Source organism: Amblyomma mixtum, chromosome 5 (genome assembly GCF_055824585.1).
Source record: "Amblyomma mixtum isolate Tamu chromosome 5, ASM5582458v1, whole genome shotgun sequence".
Lineage (NCBI taxonomy): Eukaryota > Metazoa > Arthropoda > Arachnida > Ixodida > Ixodidae > Amblyomma > Amblyomma mixtum.
The window spans coordinates 15,637,376-15,658,653 of NC_143016.1; the positions used below are offsets into that span (position 1 = coordinate 15,637,376).

Genomic DNA, 21,278 nt, shown 5'->3' on the forward strand with positions numbered 1-21,278 from the left:
GGGAACTTCCGCGCACTTAAATCTTCATCCTTGGCCTTCTCCCCCTACTGTCTACTAAAAAAAAAAAAAACTCCGTTCAGATATTATAAAATACTTTTATGATCCCGGGAGGGGTTACGCCTCTAATAGAAAAATAAAAACAAAATAAACTTGGACGCCTTTTTGGTGTGTAAAGGTAAGGTATCCGAGTATTCGATTCTCGCTTCTTCTGAGAATGCGATCAGCTCGCAAGTCTGAGTGAAACGAAGTCGTGTGTGATGCACCAAGTACACGTCAGGGCGCAGAGTCGCGTGAATATTGATATATGCTTGATGCTTGAAGGCCGTTTCAGTTATGGAGGGCACGTGAAAGCCTGATTCGTTCAGCTTTGCTTTTAGGAGTTCGTCGAACGCAATGTGCAGCCTATGTCACATATGGTACCAAGCTACAGGAAGCGAAGAAATATTTCTGTACAGGTGTGGGGATCAACCCGTTTGTAGGTCACCTCTCTGGAGTCAAAAAGTAGCAGGGAAACTAATAAGTGCTGGATTTTTGAGTGTGCCTCGGCGTGTTTCCAACTTAAAAGCTGTATCCGGCTAAATAAAGAACCCAGTTCAGTGGCGTTAGGAAACATACCGTTAGGTTGGGATTTTTTAACAGCGATGCTGTTTAAGCCGGATGGTGTTCCGTTAGTCGTGCGCAGCGGTGGCCGCGTTCGCAGTAATGAGGTCATGGATGGATGGATGGATGGATAGGAGCGCCCCCTTTGAAACGGGGTGGTCAGCTTTTCTTTATTTATTATTTTTTTTGTTTACTGTGTTGGCAATTCTCATTAAGATTCTCCATCACCTTTGCCTACGGTTTCCTACAATTCTAACCTTATGCCACATCTCTGCTTTTCAGCCACCAATCCTCCAATCGCTTTTTGCTGACTTCCACTGCAGATTTATTTACATGACCATTGTTATCTTTAAACCCTAGGGCCTCAGAAAGAGTGACTGTGCCTGCATCGACATCCGGATGGATACCATCACATTTGATTATGAGGTGTTCAATTGTTTCCACAGATCTACCACACACTGCACATGTGTCATCTTCTTCGTTAAATTTTTTTTTGTAGCTGCGCGTTCTAAGACACCCTGATCTAGCTTCAAAAAGTAGGGCACTGCCTCTTGAGTTATCATAGAAAAATTCCTTCCTGATCTGCCTTTTCCAGAATCGATATAGTTCTACACTATGTTTCTTTTCCATTGAATTCATCCAATTTTTAACTTCCGCGTTTTTAACCTGTCTTGACGCCCCCTGTCGGAGCGGACGACGACCATTGTATTAGTTGTCGTCCGCTCCGACAGGGGTCGTCAGGCGTCCGTCGGTGGTAAAGCCCCTCAATAGTGGGTGGTACTGAAATAAACACTTGTACGTACTGATGACTGAGTGTGTTCATTGATCTTGCGGGGGGAGGGGGGGGGAGGGTGTACTATAGACGAGAACAGATAGAAATGACGAGTATAATTACGGTTAACTTAGTCGAACCAAACTCAAATAGTATCGCTGTGTCATCAGCCTGATGCCCGTTTCACATGCATGCGATTCTCGCCTGCGACGCTACGAATTCGGTCGGTCTGCGACTGGGGAGGGCCGTAGGTCTAGCCGCAGACGGCTTGCGACCAAGTTCGGTCCGGTTGGAATGCAGTCGCAGCGTCGGTGTGTTCGCTCTGCGACTGACCAATGGGCAGCGCCGAGACGACACGTGACGTGACGTCACGTGGGAGCAGTTGCCGCGGCCACGGCCGGTCTCCAGGCGCGCGAGCGAGAGCGCACGTGCGTCGAGACCGGCCGCGGCAACAGCTCGCACGTGACTTCACGTCACGTGCCGTCTCGGCGTGGGGTCACGTGGGAGCTGTTCCCGCGGCGTAAGCAAAACTGTTTATTCTTATCAAAACATACGAAATATTGCCTTGCATCTAAAAACACGCTGGTCATAACATCATCAACTCATTCCGTGCAGCGTTTCTGTCGCGTTTAATCGTGGGTTGCCTATGCGAACATCGAGCAACCTTGCGTGTTCCTCCGACCGAATTCGCTCGGTGCGCGTTGCATGTGAAAGCACTGTGCGAAAATCGCACTGCGGCGTCACCGACTAGGCCGACTATTTTCGTTCTAGTCGCAGCATGTGAAACGGCCCTTACACGAGAGTGTAATCTGTACTACACTTGTTTTTGTCACGTGTGCCGAATAAAACAAAAAGGAGAAGAAAGGAAGGTACTCGAAACGCTAGAGGATACAAAGACGCACCGCGGGCCTTTCTAGAGCAGGGAGAGGAGGCTCTCTAAAATGGCTGAGGGGATGCCGCCATAGGATCATAGCGGTAAACTAGTACCTCTTGCGTCCGCACGGTGGTAGGTCACAAGCTAGGATGGCGGCAGCCCTGGGATCACAGTGTCCCATTAGGTTTAAATCATAGAGTTTCTCATATGTGGGGAGAAGTGGCGATGCGGAACTTCATCTTGGAGAAGGAACCGCGACTAGAGACATGACTTACGGTAGATGAGTGGCCGGTTCTTCGTCAACATGTCGGACGAACTGGACCAAAACTTCATCCTGTGGAACTTCATCCACGGAGGAAATGCCGGGAAGATGTGGTTTTGTATTTGGCTTGGCCACTGTAAGGCTGAAAACTCTGCAGGGCTCGGAAAGCGATGCTGGGTTATGGGCATTATTCAACAATCGGCGCATAAATTGAGTTTAAATTTCACATTCCTGCCTTTTCTAATTTGAGGTTTTTGTCGCTCTTTCTGTCCGATTGAATTTAATTGTTGTTTGTTCGAATATAAAGTAAAAGGAAGAGGCACGTTTACTCCCGCCTAAAGAAGGTCGTTAGTTTTATCCTTGCAGAATGCGCTGGCTTTCCTTCTATTTGTCTTGAAGCTTTGTCCTGCTTTATGAAAGATTTTTCATGCTGGCAGGCTTAGAGGCGGTTTGGCTTCGATGACACATGCCTTCTATCGAAGAAAGGACGGAATACATATCATTTAAATAAAAGATGGTCCATGCTGTGCTTGCGGAAAAAAGATGTGGGAGAGGATTCTGATAATTCGAGAATGTTGTTTCCGCGGCTAAGCTTAAAAGGTGACATTTTTGGGACATAACTAGTACTATCAAGGGATGATTGCGGGGTTGTCAGTTTTCACTCAACGAACTCCCTCCTCTTTTACAGTTGTCGCCGAGATGCCTCAGTGGTTATGGTGCTCAGCTGCTGACCCGAAAGACGCGGGTTCGGTCCCGGCCGTGGTGGTCGCATTTCGATGGAGACGAAACGCTATAGATGCCCGTGTACTGTGCGAGGTCTGTGCGCGTTAAAGAACCTTAGGTGCTCGAAATTATCCGGAACCCTCCACTACGGCGTCCCTCATAGCCTGAGTCATTTTGGGACGTTAAACCACATAAACCATAAACCAAATCTCTCTTATAGTCCCGGCAATCCTAAAAGTCGCATGACTGACCAACGTGGCCCTGTATTGGCTGGTGGTGTGCGCCCATGCGTTCACGCATATATAGTTCTCAGGCTGTGGTCGTCGCATATCCGGAGCTGGGTGCAATTGCCCGTACGTTGATCCTTACCTTCCTGCCAGTTGTCGTGCGGTTCGCAGCGAGTGCTCAGCTAGTTTGCTGCCAATCAATAGATGGCAGGCTGGCTCTAGGCATTGTGCGAATGGGCCGGGCAACGTGTTTCACCAACCGCAAAGAAGAGTAGCGCGCTGCCTTGATCGATGGGTCGGCTAATTACATAAGCTGCGGTGGGCGGTGCGTGGCCAGCGGTTGGCGTGCCGTCGTTTTCAACTTGGCGGAAGCTTCGGGAAAGTCGCAGGAGAAAAGAGGGAGGCGGAACGAGCGGTGTGTACGACACACGCGGCCATGTCATCGGGGCATAACAAGCCCCGGCGCTGTCTGTCACGCGCTACCGGTCGATTTCGACTGCGTTTCCATCGATTCGCCGTTCGCAGGGAAAAACGAACGAGCGTGGCGGCAAACCGCCCGATTGAGGCATGGCGTGCTGAAGCGCGGAACAGATCGAACGGGGTTTAGACACGAGCGGCGAAGAGAGGGCGCCTGCTTGTGTGGAACGGATCGCAGGGGCGTTGTCCGGCTTCGGCTTATTCACTCGGAAATACGCCGTTATACAAGATAGGACACCTTGTGGACGGAGGGGCGTTTTAATCGCCGCTCGCGAGTGAAAAACAGAGGGCAGAATACGGATGAGTTCTCGTTTTTTTGTGTGCTGCAGAAAAAGGCGCCGAGTGCGAACAAATAAAATTTTAAAATATTCAAATAAAGCTCATACACGTGACTGGACGCCAAGTAACGAGAAGGAAAGTTGAGATACTGTAACCACGCTATAAAAACAATGGTGATGGTAATTTTATAGACGCAAGGGCAGCTTGGAGAACGAGCACCATGGCTAACGTGTTTCTGGTCCTCCGAGGAATAGGAAAGCCACAGAACTGCGTCTTCAGCCAAGCAGACGAATAAGAATCGGAGGTTAAAAGCAGCTCAAAGCGGTAAATTTAGGTGAAAAGCCAGCAGTAAAAACAAAAGTGGGCACGTTAACGCAACTGGTGTGTTTTAATGCATGGACACTGAACGCAGAGGGCCCCCGCACGGAGAGTTTGTTTACAACAGGGGAAGGTGCTCGACTGAGGAGGTCAGGTGCTGACGGTCCTGATGACACCGCCAGTAGGGGCGCTGCGAAGAGAGCTCAGGAAAAAAAAAATCTAAACTATAAAAAGCACTAAAACTGTGAAACGAACAATTCATTCGCGTCACAATTTGCCGTGTTTCTTATTGTTTACAATTTATTCGTGTCACATGCCACGGCATCTTCAAGATCAACGGCTTAGACTCACTATGCTGTCCCAGTGGACGCATTCCGGGGTTGGGCTGGACTTAGCCTTGCCGAAGTACCGACGCTGCGAGAAGAGGCTGTCATCGCAGAGAACAACCTACACACCATGGTTTCTCTTGTGTTGCACGCAAAAAATGCATAACGCAGCATGGTATAGTAATGACAGTCTTGCCCGCAACAGCATGTTCCTGACGACACACGCCAACGTACTGCACAAAACTACTGCTCAAAGAATGCGAGGGATTGAAAACATTGTTACACGATTTACTTCACTAGATGCTGAATAAGGAGGTTAGGAATGTTGGCAGATCTACTGGAACATTCGTCGACGGTGAAACGTCTTACACGCCTTTGTACGTCCGTCCTCAGACTGAACGACGTGTTAAGCCGCTGAAGTACGTTTCGAATTCCTCGAATAAAGGAAAGGCTTGCACGTGCTGGCCGCGCGACTTGCGCCGACTCTGCTGTCTCTTAGCAGTCGGGGAAAGTGGTGTTCAATATAATTTTCCCCACTTTGTGTGTAAAAGTAGTGTTCAGGCGCCACATTATCCATCGCGCTTCCGCCAGACCCATCAGTAGGACGTTGACTCCGCGTCTCTGACTCACCGGTATCCCAGGCTTCTGCAATAGAGGCTCGTAGGAGATCATTTCTCAAACAAAATACATAACACTTGCACGTCGACTGTTCTTAGAATCCGCCCTTCTATAACACTCTTCGCGGGAATACAGAGGGCGTGCGTTTTTCTTTATTTTTAATAGATCGCCTAAGCATGCATTTGACTTCCCCTTTACCTCGATATGTCTCCTTATTTATTCTTTTAAAAATTATTAACGACACACGTTCGCACGCGTCGCCTTTTTTGAGCACGCCAGCTTCATTGTTACTTTCTTTTAGCAGCTCACTTAATCTACCTCGTCTCAAGCGCTTGTCAACGCTTGTTGTTGAGCTCTTATGCTTGATGGTCGTGAGTGCGCCCCTGTGCGTCTTGTCGTAGTGGTGTTTGACTCCAGTCTTTCTGGATGCCTTAGCAGAGTTACAAGGGTAATAAAGATCACGATGAAAAAATGCGTACAGCTTCAGCTATTCGGGAAATACTATTTAACTGCTGGTCGTCGCTTGTCCACTCCTTTTTTCCCTATCGTGAGTGTTTTACTTGGTTGCGTGCAGTTTTGCATCATGATTCGAGACGCCACCTCTCGGTCTCTTGCTTTGACAGGACCGCCATCAAGTACATGAAAAAGCATTTTTTTTTGGCTTCTAGTGATGTGGTTGGCTTGGCTGCAAGTCGATCTACCTTTCCTTCTGACTTAACATTCATTTCTTACACCGAGAGGAGGTTGTGCCTTGATCACAGTTCAAAAAAAAAAAAAAAAACCTAAACATGCACTCTCGCTGCGCAGGCGTTTGGTGCTGTGGAGGCCATGTCGGACCGAACCTGCATCCATTCTCCAGCTGGGAAGCCGCGAGTAAGTGTACACCTCGCCGCTGACGACGTGCTGTCTTGCTGCAATGACTGCGGAGCAGGGTGAGTGAACTGCTTTCTTTCTTCTTTGCACGGAGTAGTTGAAATAATTTCAACAGCGCATGCTACACAAGGACACAAGACAAGGAAACACACACACGAGCGCTGAGCCCGCTGGACTAGAAATATACTTGAACAGGGTGAGCTCAAGGGCTGTGTGTTTCCTCGTCTTGTGTCCTTGTGTAGCATGCGCTGTTGAAATTATTCTGAATGACCAACTAGCCCGGGAGCTCACCCTGTAGTTGAAATGACGCCAGTAATGCCGGTGCAGTCTTGCGGGCATCACTGCTATGCTTGGATTCGTGGATAACCCGAGTCGAGCGGTTAGTCTGTCCAAACTTCGTCTTCTGGCTCTTAGCTTTCTTTTTTTTGGCGGAGTTCTTCCGATGCACGCATTATACAGAAGGATGCATCGGTGGGCGAGTTTGTGCACGTCTAAATCAGCGAGTTGGTTTGCTCTACTTAGGCGATCAGTAGACAGACGGGACGGGACTGGCGCAGGTCATTCCCGCCCTATATGTCTAATGATCGCCTAAATAGCCTCAATCATCTTGCTGAATTCGATAACCACCGACCATGATACGGTTGGAAAGATTTATTTTTAGAAAAGAAAAGATGAAAGACTGTATTCTGCGCAGGAACTTCCGCACAATATCTTGAGTTTAGCCTTCCAGTTACACTAAGAATAACCTCGGATCTAGACATTTGCTTTCACGACGACCGTTGGGAAACTCTGGAGATCTGAAAGAGCATGTAGGAAGCTTGCTATGAATCTGGAGCATATGTTTTGTTTCTCCTTTCCTTCTACCTAGCCAAGCTAGTTTGCGGAGATGCAATGCGTGCACTCTTCATACAGAATGCTTCTACTTCTGCAGAATGCAGAATGTTTCTTTTAATATAATGCGTGCTTCCCATCAATATGTTGCAGGATCTTCTGCAACACATTGCTTATAAGCCGTTGCGAAAGCTGTTTTTGCGCAAGCTCTAAAAGATATGGACTCAGTCATGACTGCATGGCTGTTTTAGGTAAACAAAATCGATCTTTGAAAAATGCGCGGTGAAGGAACCATACAGTGGAATAAATACAAGACAAACAGATATAGTAAACTACGCACTAAAATCGATTCGCTCTCGCCTTCCGAGCCCCTACCCGTACTGTGTCCAGGTCATTTGCCATGTTAGGCAAGGGTCAGCGGTCTCCACCTACAATTCGCCACATCGATTTCTAGCTGCGCTCGATCATGCTTGCTGGTCTTATCCGCTTAGGTTGCTGGCCATACTGAAAGGAGTACGGTTAGATGGCGCTGTGTACGGCAGAGACTAGCAGAGGTATCACATGTGTCCTTTCAGGAAGCACAGCTTGAAACGACAGCATTGAGATTAGATTACTGTCGGCTGCATTTGCTCGCACTGATGTTCACGTGACAGCTAAGGCTTTGTGCGCCTCAGTCGTTGAGTGTAATTTGCCGTTTAGGCTAAACTCACTCGTTCTATCAAGAGGTAAATCTTATGTCCATGTGAGATTGCCTGTCTGTAGAGAAGCATAGTCTTAGTGTTACTTTTTGTATTGAGCTCTCTAATTCGGGAGCACACGAAGCGAAAGTTACTGCAACGTGGTGGTCACTGGAGCTAGAAGACAAAATCAGCTGCTCTTGCTGATGCGACTTCAGCACCTTTAGCGAAGATACAGCTGCGCTTCGGTCAACGCATTTCCCGATGTGTCCACACTCTGGGAAGGTCTTCAGAAGGAGCTAACAGGTGCAGCGGCACTTCTTGTAGATGCACGGAGCCATTCAGAAGTAAACTAACTACGGCACTGGCCGGCGCTTAGGTAGACCTTCCGGCACCTTTACTGCCAGCAATTGTGCGAGCTCCGCTCCAACAAAACCAAACTTCCGCTCGGAGAGGTTCCCGAGTACAGCACTAGGAAACTTTGGATATCAGCTAACTCACGTATAAGTTGCCGTTTTTTTCCTTTCTGCTGTCTGTTCTTCTGTATGCGGCACAGCCATGCTCCATTCTGTTTCGCATTGAAGATTCGTGCTACTTATCTCTGGTGGAAAGGGAATGCTCCCATTTGCAAGGAACAGTCGCATCGCACTTCCAGTATCGTGGGTAGTCCAGGGTGCCGTCTACAGGGAAGAAGTAAAAAAAATATCTGCCCCTCCCGTAACTGAGAGTAGAGTAAGCATGAAATGTTTACGGGCCTAATGCCATCTCGGTGGACACCCGAACCGCACCGTACAGGAAGGGAGGAACGCCACCACCCGTTCAGCGCGATGCCTTGCCATTTGAACGCAAGGTTTTTTGAGGAAAGGAAATGGCGCAGTAATTCTCTGCCATCCCGGTGGACACCCGAACCGCACCGTAATGGAAGGGACGAACGCCACCACCCGTTCGGCGCGATGCCTTGCCCTTTGAACGCAGCGCTTCTCCACCGGGCCCCTGTGCGTCTGCGCGGCTTTGCTTCGATGCGCGAAGCCCCTAAAAGATCACGTATGACAACGAAGTGTATCGTGGCATTTATGTGCTTTTTGCACGCGTTATTAGAAATCGGAAATTATAATTCCGTGCATTATCAAACGCACAGCGACTGATATCTTGATAAACATTGAGAAGGCACTGACAGCAGTTATTTTTTGTGACTCCTTTGGAGACCAACCGACGCTTGCATGCCGGTCGCGTAGGAGGGCTTAGAGAGTCTCGTTATGGGGTATCTGTCCGCTCCGGCGGACGCAGTTGTTGCTGCGACGCGCGTCTTTTCTTTCCTTTTCTCTTTCCTCTGATCTTTTAACTCTCTTCTATCTGCACGTGGCAGCGGTGGTGGCTTGGCTCGAGCCAGTAGCAGGCCCGTGCAATTTCCTCTTTATCCTTCTCTCAGTCACAACAACAACAACAACAACAAATCTCGTTAAGTCTCGTACGGTGCCCGGATGTTCTCGTTTCAGAGCCCGTATGACTGGAATTCAGTGCCCGGATGAGTGGATTTCAGTGCCCGGATGATGGCTCTCGGTCTCGGCGTGACGTCACCACACTGCCGACAACGGGGGCTAAAAGCATTTCATGCTTAATAATGGTCGGATACAGGCTATTTAGTTATATTGACGCCTAAAGATCTTTCGCAACTTCTCTTTCTCAACACAGAATAGATTGACGCAGGGACCACAAGGCATTCAGGCGAACTCAAGCGTTCGCCTCTTGTAGTTCCTTTGTCAACGTCTTCTGCGTTCAGAGTTGCGCGTCATCTTCAAGCCTCGACCTCGGACATGTGGTCCGCATGGCACACAGAGCTAACCTCTTTCGATTCCAGTTCTCCGCTAAGGAACGCAGCTCCACTCTTTCGGGCTTTTTGCGAGTCACCAAAGGCGGTTACGTCTCTTTTCGGCCGCAGGTGCAACGGAGGCTTCCCGGGCGCCGCCTGGAGCTACTGGGTGCACAAAGGCATCGTGACCGGCGGCAACTACGACTCGGATAAGGGCTGCATGCCGTACCCGATTAAGGCGTGCGACCACCACGTCAACGGCACCCTGGGACCCTGCGACAAGACCATCCCACCCACGCCCCGCTGTGTGCGCATGTGCCGCAAGGGCTACAACGTGGACTTCATGGACGACAAGCACTACGGTAAGCAGCGCTTACAATGGGAAGTGTTCTCAATGATGCCCCCGCTGAACCAATTTTAACCCGCCGCTGTGTATGATGGCTTTGGTGTTCGACCGTGGCAGGCGCGTTTCAGTGAAGTCGAGATACAAAAACGCCCGTGTGCTGTGCGGTGTCAGTGCACGTTAAAGGACCGCAAGTAATCGAAATAAATCTGGAGCCCTCAACAACAGCGTCCCTCAGAGCTCTAAGTGCAGCTTCTGGAAGTTAAGTCCCACAAGCCATACGGGCATACTAAACACTTTTACAAAAACTTTAAACGCTGTGGTTATGTAACTCTGTTGCCATTTCTCGATATACTTAGGACGAACTGGCGGGCTAGTTGGTTACACACAGTTCGTCCTGAGCAAATTCATTACCAGTTCTTCGGGCTCTTTCCCTCTGAACGATACGGGTCGTGTTGTCTCCTTCGTGGCGGTGGCCTCGTGCAAAGCAAGGTTACTCGGATTCTGCATTCGGCACAAAGTACTTCCTCGATATACTTGTTGAAAAATGAACGACCCTTATTAGAGAGATAAAGCAGGTGTAAGGTCGTGGACTACACAATATCATACGAGAGTGAAAGGCTACTGGAAAGGGATGCCGCCTGTATGCACGAATAATTGTCGTCTGATGATCAGGTACACACCACCAAGTGTTCTGAGCTCGCATTTGACATTGAAATTTGCTTTATAGTGGAAATCATTTCTAGCATATGCGTCTCTAAGATACGAACTAAATATACTAAATACTGCTGAGTATTGCATACGAATATACCAATTATTAGATGCGAAATATTAATACAGAATACTGCGTGCTGGCCAGTTCCTTTTTACTTCAGATACAATGTGCCAATCTTTTACGCAAGTGTGTATGCGTGTTGGTTGTTCTTACTTGACATTTCAAAATATACTACGTCTTTCATATGAGTGGAATTAGCAGTCATGTGAATGGAATCTATGCCTCATCAAACCTATAGGCTTTCTGAATCGACTCTACATTCTGCTTTTGTGCCATACGCTGAAGAAAACTGGCTATGACTTTGACTTTACGGCCACCCGCCTACTCGAAGGGTTCCGTTCACTCGCAGCTTGCTATGGCCCGGGCCTGTATTCGTACTCGCGAAACTGCTCTTGCATGAGAGAGCTGCACTGCAATCAGACACTTGCAGGACGTTCTCGACCCATATTTTTTGCGCATTTGTTGGTAATGGGAGAATCAATGGAGCCCCGGAGGACCTTTCCTGAGCCCTTCTTTCTCGATTTCTTAGTGATAGCGTGCTAGGTTTGGATAGTATAACCAGTCTACTCAACGTCTGTTTTTATTCGTCCGGTCTTGGCACGCTACGCACCGTTATCCCCGGGATCTACAATTCGGCACCACGGACGATAATAACGGCATGGAATGAAAGGAGAAGAGTAGCTGTAGTTTTCTGCAATATATGCCGGCCTGTTGAGCACAGGTAACACACGCTATCCTTTATGGGCCACGAGCGGCAATGCTGTATCTCGTTCGCATTATTAAGGCGAAAGCCTTTAATGGCTTATGCTCGCGGTGTCCGTCCGTGCGCTGGAATCATGCCAACTGTGGCCTCTCCTCCGCTTAGCGGCGCAACCTCCTCCCCTCGTTAGCAACCGGTGCGCCGGTGGGGGGCGCAGCTGTGCATAGCAACCGTGACGTCACACAGTAGCGGTAGAACGAGCACGCGCGCGTCGACGGTGGCAGCTTCGCTTCCACTCCTTCGCCAGACGTTTCGTTGCTGTCGAGTGAGTGAGACGCATGGCTCCGAAGCGGTCCAATGATTCCGCGCCAAGCGGTTCGGGGAAGCGGCAGCGGGTTGACCACAAGGCTTTCGCCAAGCACACTTTAGAATTTCCAAAGTGTTTTCGGTAATTTTTTTTTCCGATGATGCGCTCGGCAACTTGCCCTCGTCGTCTTACGCACAGAAACCGGGACTATTGATGGTATAATAAGTCTAGCGACGCACATGTGTCATCGTGAGGTGTCTAGCGAAAAATGAGAGGAATTGAAAAGGACACATCAATAGGACAGAATGGGCGATGGAGCTCCCATTTATGAAGTATTAACAGAAAAATGAAGCATAATAAATTGTACTATGTGGCAGTATTTGATAATAGAGCCATTAGCGAGCACTTTAGTATTTCTCCCATTGCAGCATGGCGAGGTTCATTGATGTGCCTGCGTTTGACATTTTTTGCATATCCTTACCGCTCTCAGTGATTCTGTGGCACAAACTTTTGAGATTCAGTGACAGCTTCTGAAGTTGCGTGAGAGTCGAGCACCGACTTTGCTTCCTCTTTATGCCAATATAAAGCAATCGCACACTTAAATACTCGTATACTTTTTTGACAGAAAGCTGGTATAATACTTCATTGGAAACTCTTAACTTATCATGTAATATCAACAATCCTTACACGCACAAGAGGCAAGAGAATTAAAAGTTACAGCTTACATCTCTATTACATACTTAGCAGTGTGAGAAATGCGGTCCTATTTTAATACGACCGCATTTGTTGAAATCAGGCACGCCGCATAAGCGGACTGAAAAAAATCGCTAGGTTAACTGCGTGGACACAGTAGTACCTTCTCCCCGATAACTTTCCGATAACTCCGCTTGCACAAAACACATTCGAAATATCTTAGCCGGAAGAGGTAAGCGAAGCAGTGTCCCTTACCATTGAAAACATACTGAAACTTCCCCGAAAAGTGATTTTGCGGATATATTTAGTGATGTTTCATTTAATGGTTTATTCATTTCGCCCCTTTTACTTTTGTCAGGTGCCACCAGTGACGTCAGGACTGGCAAGGAATGCGCAGTGTCGTTTGACGGCTCTGGTATCAAAGAGGGCTGATTAATGGTAAAAAGTCAAGATAATGAAACCGCAAAAAAATCCTTTCGAGATTACGGTCGCAGGGCCCTTGTATGAATCCATCGAACGCCTTCAGCTGCAGTACAGTACTTCATTACTGCTCGTCCAGTGCCTGCGAGGAACAGTTGAAGTGTGCGCAGCCAGCGTTACGTCCAATGTTGAATACGATGGGAATGTTGCTAATAGTAGCGCTCCGCTCTCGCTTGTGCTCGTGCAGGTAGTCATGCGTACTCGGTGCCTTCTTCAGCGAAGCAGATTCAAGCCGAGATCATGATGAACGGCCCCGTGGAAGCGGACTTCACCGTGTACGAGGACTTCCTCGCCTACAAGTCAGGTACGCTGGTCCTTTGCGTGCATGTTGCCTGAGAAATGCGCTGAATTTCACGGCATGTCCACTTCGGTCAATAATATGTGCGCCAGAGGTTTTAATCATGAGCGAACGAGAAAGAGAGAGAGGGAGGGATGCAATAATTGAATTCAGCTAAAGGTGGAGAATGATTGCCGCAGTTAAGGCAACCAAGACACCACTGCGACCTTATTCAAGACTGGGAATGCTGAAAACAAAGATACACAGTAGTTTAATAGTGCGCCCAAATCGATTTATTTGGTTTGGGCAGGAAATGAAAGTTCCGAAGCCAACTAAATTCAGTAAATATGAACACGTAACGACAGATATCAGATATGAAAAGTAAAGAGAATTCCTTACACACAGAACTAGAATATAAAAGAAAATTCTTATCAGCACCGCTAGTAAATGTTACGCAGCCGCTATTATAATTGTATCATCCTGGAATCACTGTGAACGTGCCAGTTGCTGTCTCTAAATAAACTTCCGTGCAAAGACGTGGAAAAGCAAAGTGAAGTAAAAAAGAAAAAAAGATTAACAAAAACCGCAGGGCGAATGCTGTACGATGCTGGAGAGATTTTCACAACTACGGAAAGCACTGTGTTAAAGTGATAGCTGAGATGCATGAATTCACTGGCGGCGTGGTGCCAAGTTGCGCGTTCTTCGTTGTGACTGCTCAAGGCGTATTGCTGAGGTCGTGCCGGTGAGCACGAATAGAGCGATGCTGCACGTTCGTACTTGCGTTTGCGCAGGCGTGTACCAGCGACACACGGACAGTGAACTGGGCGGCCACGCAATCCGGCTGCTGGGATGGGGCGTCGAGAACGGCGTACCCTACTGGCTGGCTGCCAACTCCTGGAACACCGAGTGGGGCGACAAAGGTAGGCTCCGGGGTCGTAGCGAATCCACCTAACGACTCGCAGGTGGGAACGTGTCCTAAGACTAGGGGAGGAGAGGATAAGCGGACGCATTCGCAAAGCTGGTGGTGTTCGCTTGCACCAAAGTCGATTTCAAAACTATGGTGCAGAGCACGACAAGACCATGAGCAGAACGTCAGCGCTGACTTTTGACTGTTTACTGTAAGAATCAAAGAAGAATATATAAGAAATCTATTGTCAGACATCGTACGTGCCAAGAAAATATGCTTTCAACGCTTGCGCGAAGTCTAGGCATGTCGTCGTGCTGTTTGTGCTGAGCTATTATTCTGAAATCACACCGCACCAACTCTCTCAGACAGCCGTATTGGTCAACTTGTGATTGTGGTAAGTCGAACCTCGTTATAACGAAACTGTTTATAACAAAATAACGGATATAAAGACGGAATGACGATTCCCCTTGTCAGCTCGGTCAGCACAGACTATAACGAAGCTACGGCTATAACGAAGTTTTCGCCAGGCCCCTTTAACTTCCTTATAACGAAGTTCACCTTATTGTGATTATCCAGCAGCTTGGGTGTGTGATCCTTCTGTCCTAGTACTGACGCGATAACGGCCGCCATGCTGATGGACCTGGAGAAGGGTGAAATATTGCCGTTTATTTAGTCTTCTTATCGCGGTCTGCTGTACCATCATGGCGCCGGTGACGCCACGTGAAAGCAATTTATAAGAGCAGCTTATTGAGTCCGATGCAAAGTTTTCGTAATCACTGACTGCTAGATTGCATATTGGGCGCCGTTTTAAGGTTACTTTGGTCATCCAGAATCTGAATTCATGTTCACTCAAGATCAAGGAAAAGTTATACTTGATGTAAATTGCTTCGACTGTACGTCTACAAACAATATGCTGCTATTTCCTCGTTTTTTGTACACGCTAACAAAAAAGAAAAAACACAGCTGTGCGAAGCACCACAGAAAATAGGAACATGTAGTGAGGACTGGGCTGGCTCATCTATGCCCCGGATAATTAACCACACCGAGTTGCGAGCCTTCGGTCAATGTCCGGCTATCGGTACGTGCCATGGAAGCGGCGCCCATCTTACGTCGTTGGGGTGCGCCAGCGTAGGTCAGGTGCGAAGTACGGTTTGCACCGTACTTCACATTCTATAGCAGCTGCTCCGGCGGCCACTCAAGACTGAGTGCCGTCACGTCTACGCGAAGCCTATGATTAGGCTCCGCGATAAAAAAAAAAGAAAAAAAAGGTTCAAGAAAGGCACGCTCTGCCGCTAATAACTTTACTAGAGCTGTTGTCGGGTAACGGGAGAAAGTATTTAATTATGGAGGTGCCCAGGGCGGCAGAAGGAGCACTTAATTTTGAAGTTCCCTCCTAATTTCATTAAGATAGCTGCTCCGACTCGTTGCCGGCAAAAGCGCGCCGGATTAAGCCACTACAGGGCAATTAAGAGCGCTTGATTTGAGTAGCAAGCTCTTTTGGACTACGATGCAGGGCGTGAGAGTATGAGAAGTCGCGGAGAAAAAAAAAAATGTGGATCCCAGCTTCTGAATTCGGAAGATCGCAACGCTTGTACCTTCTCAGGTTTTCGATGCAGTTGCGTTAATGATCTACAGATTTCTAAATAATTCTGCCCATGGTCTCTCATCACTTATTAAACAGCAACTTAGCGATTGCTCATTTTATTAGGACTCTTATAAAACTGACAACTAGGAAAAGTGCTGAGAAAAAAAACGTTAATCTCCATATTCTGGCCTGACTAACGATAATTTTATCCTGTTTCGGGAACGTTTTCATTTCAGCGCCTTAGCAAAACTAAAAACTATAATTAAAGAAGAAAGGTGTAGGCCTACTTCTTGTATGTTTGCCGGAACAAAAACAGACGTAGGCACAAGTTCCCTGTCAAGCCATCTTATGCTGTCTTGTGATCAAGCTTCCTTAATTTATTTTCCCCAGCCTTGTGAATGTTACTGCGTATGGCACCTAGCGCTAAAATTTTAATTCACGTATTTCTTGCATTTTCTGCTGTTTGCAGGTTTCTTCAAGATTCTTCGTGGATCCGACGAGTGCGGCATCGAGAGCGACGTGGTCGCTGGGCTTCCTAAATACTAAAATCCCCGGACTTTTTCTCGTAAACGGGTTTGCAATGAAGTAGCTGTCCTCAGTACTCTGCACGGTCACTGTCCTTTTGTCGCTAAACTCTTTTTTTTTTTCTTTTTTATCCCGAGTCCCAGCGCAGTCTCCTATAGGATGGTGGACCAACGAGCTGTTAAATGTTTTTCGAGTGCTTTCATAATAAAAGAACAGAAACAAAAATGACAGAATCTGTGTTTTATGAAAACGCATAAGGCAGACGTTGCTGCATGCTAGCAGGACTACTCAGCGTGCAATAATAATGCAGGTTTTCGCTGATCGGGGGCTAGCGATCGATTTGTGCAGTCAATCACATGTCATCCTTTTACTTTGTGGCTCTAAAATTGTCACGTTATGATAAGCTGGGAAGGACTGGAAAGAAAAGAATAAACAAGTCGTGGGTTCGGTCCCCACTGGCGGCTTGTAATTCTTTCTCCTAATTTTATTTTTAGTTTGTTTGTAGTCGAATATTTAGCAAAGCTTTTGAATAGGCAAGAACTGTCTCATTATTACAGCTGCGTTAGTTATTGTGGTTTGGGGTTAGTATTAGAAGCATTAGAAGAAAAAGCCTGCGGTTTCAGGCGGCGAAGTGTTGTGTACACTTCTCACCTGCCACGGTTGGTACAACGAAGTATATAAAAAAATGTGGGGAAGATAAGGAGAAGCAATTAAACTGCAAGGAGAAGACCTAACATTAACGCGTTGTCATCGGATAAGGACAATTAAGCACCCCCTAATTTTTTTATTTGTTTTATGATAAACAAAGACAGTAACAGTTCCCGCTGACCAAGAACATCGGACGAGCAAATGAGGAGAAGAAGGAATGGAGTCGTATTTTATCGCCTGTTTCATACAACAAGACTTCCTGTACCTCTTATTCACCCTTATTCCTGTCTGGAACGGCGGACCAGACCACATTGTCTTACCCTGAGTCAATCCAAAGCCACAGTTGTCGCAGGCTCGGTAGAGAAAGATCGTCATCCTGAACAACAACCCAAGATTCCCAAGAAAATACAGCGACAGATGCGTTCCGGAAAGACAATCGCGCAAGAAACACTAACAAGAGAGCAAATCAATTGGGGCGATGGGGCAGAAGACATAAGCCTCGCGACGCCTCGATCGTAGCTGCGGCGTTTCTGGGATAAAACAAAGACAAACAAACAAAAAAGTGCAGAATCGGGCTGCCGGGCTTGATGGGAGGTTGGGCCTGTTTTCCTTGAGCCCCCTGTCTCAGCGGGATGGACCGACGGTGGTGCTCGCTCTGTGTCCGCTGTATGGAAAGCGGTGTGCAGAGGCGCAGCCAGCAGAGATAGCGCTGATCTAGTCGTCGTAGTCGTGCCTCGCCTGCTGCTTCGCGGTCTGTCTCCTCGGCCGCTCAGCGATGGCCGGGATGACATTAGGCGGGCACTAAGCCCGTCCAGATTGTTGTCCAAGGACGTGACGCTTCCTCGTGTTGGGGCTGAAAGGAGCCTACACTCCACTCCTCTCCCTCCCAACTCCCTCACGGTCCTTCTTTGCCGTCCCGATGTCTTTCCTCCTCCGCATACCCTCTCAGCATTCGCGCAGACATTGGGGAACCGAGAGTGAGAAATTTCCACCCCGTTGTTTGCGTGGCTTCTGGCTTGTAGGGTAGCTGTAACAACTACAGAATCGAAGGCAGTCGTCGAGGCACGCCGATCTCAAAACAGAAGACGATGTGTCCGAGCGGGTGATAGAGAATTAGCCCTAGAAATTGAGCTGTTTGTTACTCTAGCTTTGAAAACATCATACACGGGTCGGAAGTGACACCATCCCTTTTTGTTCAACTGTCCTCGGTCCTTGCATTGCCTGCTAACACGATGCTGCTCTCACAATGAGTGAGACAACCACAGTTCCGGATGGCGGAGGAGGCAAGTGATAAGTGAGTGGGTTCTCTCCTGCCTGCTTTGCCGTCTCTTAAGATACTGGAGTTGCTGCTTTCTTCCTTCGATACCCAGCACTATACACTTAGCCTCCTTTCCATCCCGCTAACCTTTCCTCCTGTGGAGAAGAAGTTCACGTAGCGAGTTGCTTCAAGTGCGCACCTTTTCGCTGTTTAGAGTAAATGGTCCAGCTACCTGTCACGATGTTCAAGTTTTGCACTCAGCTCAAACTTCACTGAACTACCAGAAACAGCTTGCGCAAGGCTAATCCTGCATGTTTGTATGTGAAAAAACACGCGTGTGCATGCACCTATGTGCAGGTCTTCGTGAAAGGCGCGGCTGATAGATACTTAGTTGCGATAAGTTACATGTGTCTGGCTTCTTAAAGAAATATATTGCCACAAATAGAACAGGAAACAGAAGGGCCAGGCACAGGCCGCAAGCAGAGAAGCAGAGTCCCAGCTCCGAGAGCACGCGAGCCCCTCACCGCCACCGGCGCCGCCCGGGGACACCTGACGGCATTATGCATTTGTTATGTACAGTACACTGGGACATAATAAAGGATTTTTAGCGCAACGACACAACACAAGAAAGACGACAACACGGGCGCTTACTCCAACTGTTTAATCAAGCGTCAGCATACGAAATGTATAGCCCTTCCAGCGCATGCGCATGCGTACAAGGCACCCAGATACAATATGCATCAATCTTTTCACAGTAGGCGCGACAAAAATTTTTGCTCAGCTTGATATAGAAAAATGGAAGTGTCACTAACACAGCTCACACCCGCATTTTTTATATGAAAGGCTTCCAGAATTTCACGAGCCGTCTGATGTTTACCTCTGCCCAAAATCCTCACCTCGCAGAACCGTGGTTTGCAATTGTTGCAAGCCCTACAGTGCTCAACAAGCCTTTCAAATAAAAAATGCGGGTGCGAGCTGTGTTAGTGACACTTCCGTTTTTCTATATCAAGCTGAGCAAACATTTTTGTCGCGCCTACTGTGAAAAGATTGATGCATATTGTATCTGGGTGCCTTGTACGCGTGAGCATGCGCTGGAAGGGCTATACATTTCGTATGCTAACGCTTGATTAAACAGTTGGAGTAAGCGCCCGTGTTGTCGTCTTTCTTGTGTTGTGTCGTTGCGCTAAAAATCCTTTATTATGTCTGAAAACCAACTAGCTCAGCAGTTAACCTTCTTAAAGTACACTGGGGTTTGCGCGCGTTATAATAATTGTTTACTCGAATGGTGGACAGCTTCAGTACAATGGAACTACGCAGAACTATTCCTGCAAAGCAACTTTTAAATTACGTACCCAACTGCGATTGTCTTGTTGTTCAAGACCGCAGTGTTTATAAATAAATAAAATAAATAAAAAAGGCGATATGACAGAAAATATGGACTTCTTGTGTGCTGCGAATATTGCCGGAGCTTGCGAGTAGCCTCAGACTTGTACCGTAGTCGCGAGTTGCTCGAACTATACAGGTCGTATAGTACTGCTAAGCACTGCTTCATGCAGCGTGCATTCAGGACGCACCACATTGTGGAAAATTTAGCGTAAGTTGCTGTGAAAGAGAACTTCAGTGATCTAATGTTCTCTCGGTGAAATAAATCCAGCGTGTGAATACGCTGGCACGAGCCATATCGGAAGCATGGGGAGCATAGGGCTGTGATCTCTATCACCACCTGCTCTATGCAAAATGGGTATGCGCTGGAGCAGTATACTGGACCCCGAATACAGCTCTGAAATGCGAAATGCGTGAGGAAGCGTGCATTAAGCCTACCAAATTCCTCAAATTCCTAAATTCCTCAAATCCTCCACCTGTTCACTTTTGTTGGGACGAGCACCTGTCTTGGACGCCTCCTTTGCAAGCGCTTTGGCTTAAAGAAACGAGCTCATCTCAAATGCGCATGGAATAATATTATCCCCCCCCCCCTCCCTCTCTCTCTGTTAGACCCCTGCGGTGGCTTAATCGTTTGAGCATCCGCCTCGTATGCGGGAGGGTCTGGGTTCGATCCCCAGTGGTGCTGGGTGCCCGCCGGTGATGCAATGGGTACAAACTTTCCCCTGGCCTAGTGCTCGGCTGATCTGGGGTGATTTGTCTGGAAAAATGGGTCTTTGACCCTACCTTGAGTAGTACAAAATACTTTGTGTGATGGTGCTTTTTGGCCAAGCTTCCCTTGCCCCATAAAAAAGAAAAATTATCGTCATAATCTACAGCTCCATTTCCTTGCGAGGCTGGGCGTATTCCTGAAGGTGCAGGATCAGATTTGTTAATTGGGAGCCTAATTCAAGAAGTCGTTCGCTTGCAACAACCTGTCCTCGTTTGCGTGCGCATTGGCTATGTCACTGTGTGCCAATGGAACTGTTTAGCACACTGGCGCCAGCCAATCATGAACGCGATTATACAATTTCTTCGTTTATAAAGATTTCTTTACACCGTCCCTGGTTTGTGAACGCTCCGTCAAGCTTTCACAAGGCCATACGTCTTTCAGGCTTTTTGTGAGGCGGAGCATCGTATTCATATCTGAAAAAAAAAAAGTACCCGCACTAACAAGTCGCGAGCCACCGTACAGCTTGATATACACAGCAACGATGTTGAGCCGTTGTTTTCAACTTTGTCAGCACTCTTATCAGTGAAACACGTACTCATCGAAAGACGTGTCGCCAGAGGGTCGATCACAGACTATCGGCTTGTCCATTCAGTGAGAAAGAGGGAAATGTTTGCCGAACAACACTGAGACGGCCGGTGACCGCAGGCAAGAAGACGAAGCGAGGCACAAAGAGAAGCCGAGCAACATCGAAACAGCCAGCGCGAAGGCAAGCGACCCGCAGGGGCCGCGCTGTCCTTCACGCCAGAAGACGCCGAGCTCTTCCGAGACGTCTCCCGATCTCGCGAAAAGACCGGCCGGTCCAGAGGCTGCTGGCGTTGCTGCAGTATCGAGTCTTCGCGTGTGCTTGCGTGCGTGTGTGCGTGCGTTTGTACAGGAGACAGAGAGACTGAGCCAATGGGCACAGCGCACATTCTTCCTGGCAGGTCATTACGCGCCTTCTCCCCAGGCTGCTGCGCGACGC

At 48.0% G+C, this 21,278-nt stretch overlaps 1 protein-coding gene across 1 annotated transcript in view; it reads left to right on the forward strand.

Annotated features, from left to right (window-relative positions):
* LOC149341373 (cathepsin B-like) overlaps positions 1-16,484 on the forward strand; it is a 42,678-nt gene extending 26,194 nt beyond the window's left edge. The window contains exons 3-7 of the mRNA XM_089543457.1: positions 6,284-6,408; positions 9,797-10,029; positions 13,153-13,269; positions 14,034-14,162; positions 16,204-16,484. Coding sequence (XP_089399583.1) covers positions 6,284-6,408; positions 9,797-10,029; positions 13,153-13,269; positions 14,034-14,162; positions 16,204-16,280 — 681 coding nt within the window. The 3' untranslated portion in view covers positions 16,281-16,484. The remainder of the gene's footprint in view (positions 1-6,283; positions 6,409-9,796; positions 10,030-13,152; positions 13,270-14,033; positions 14,163-16,203) is intronic.
* The last annotated feature ends 4,794 nt before the right edge of the window (positions 16,485-21,278 follow it).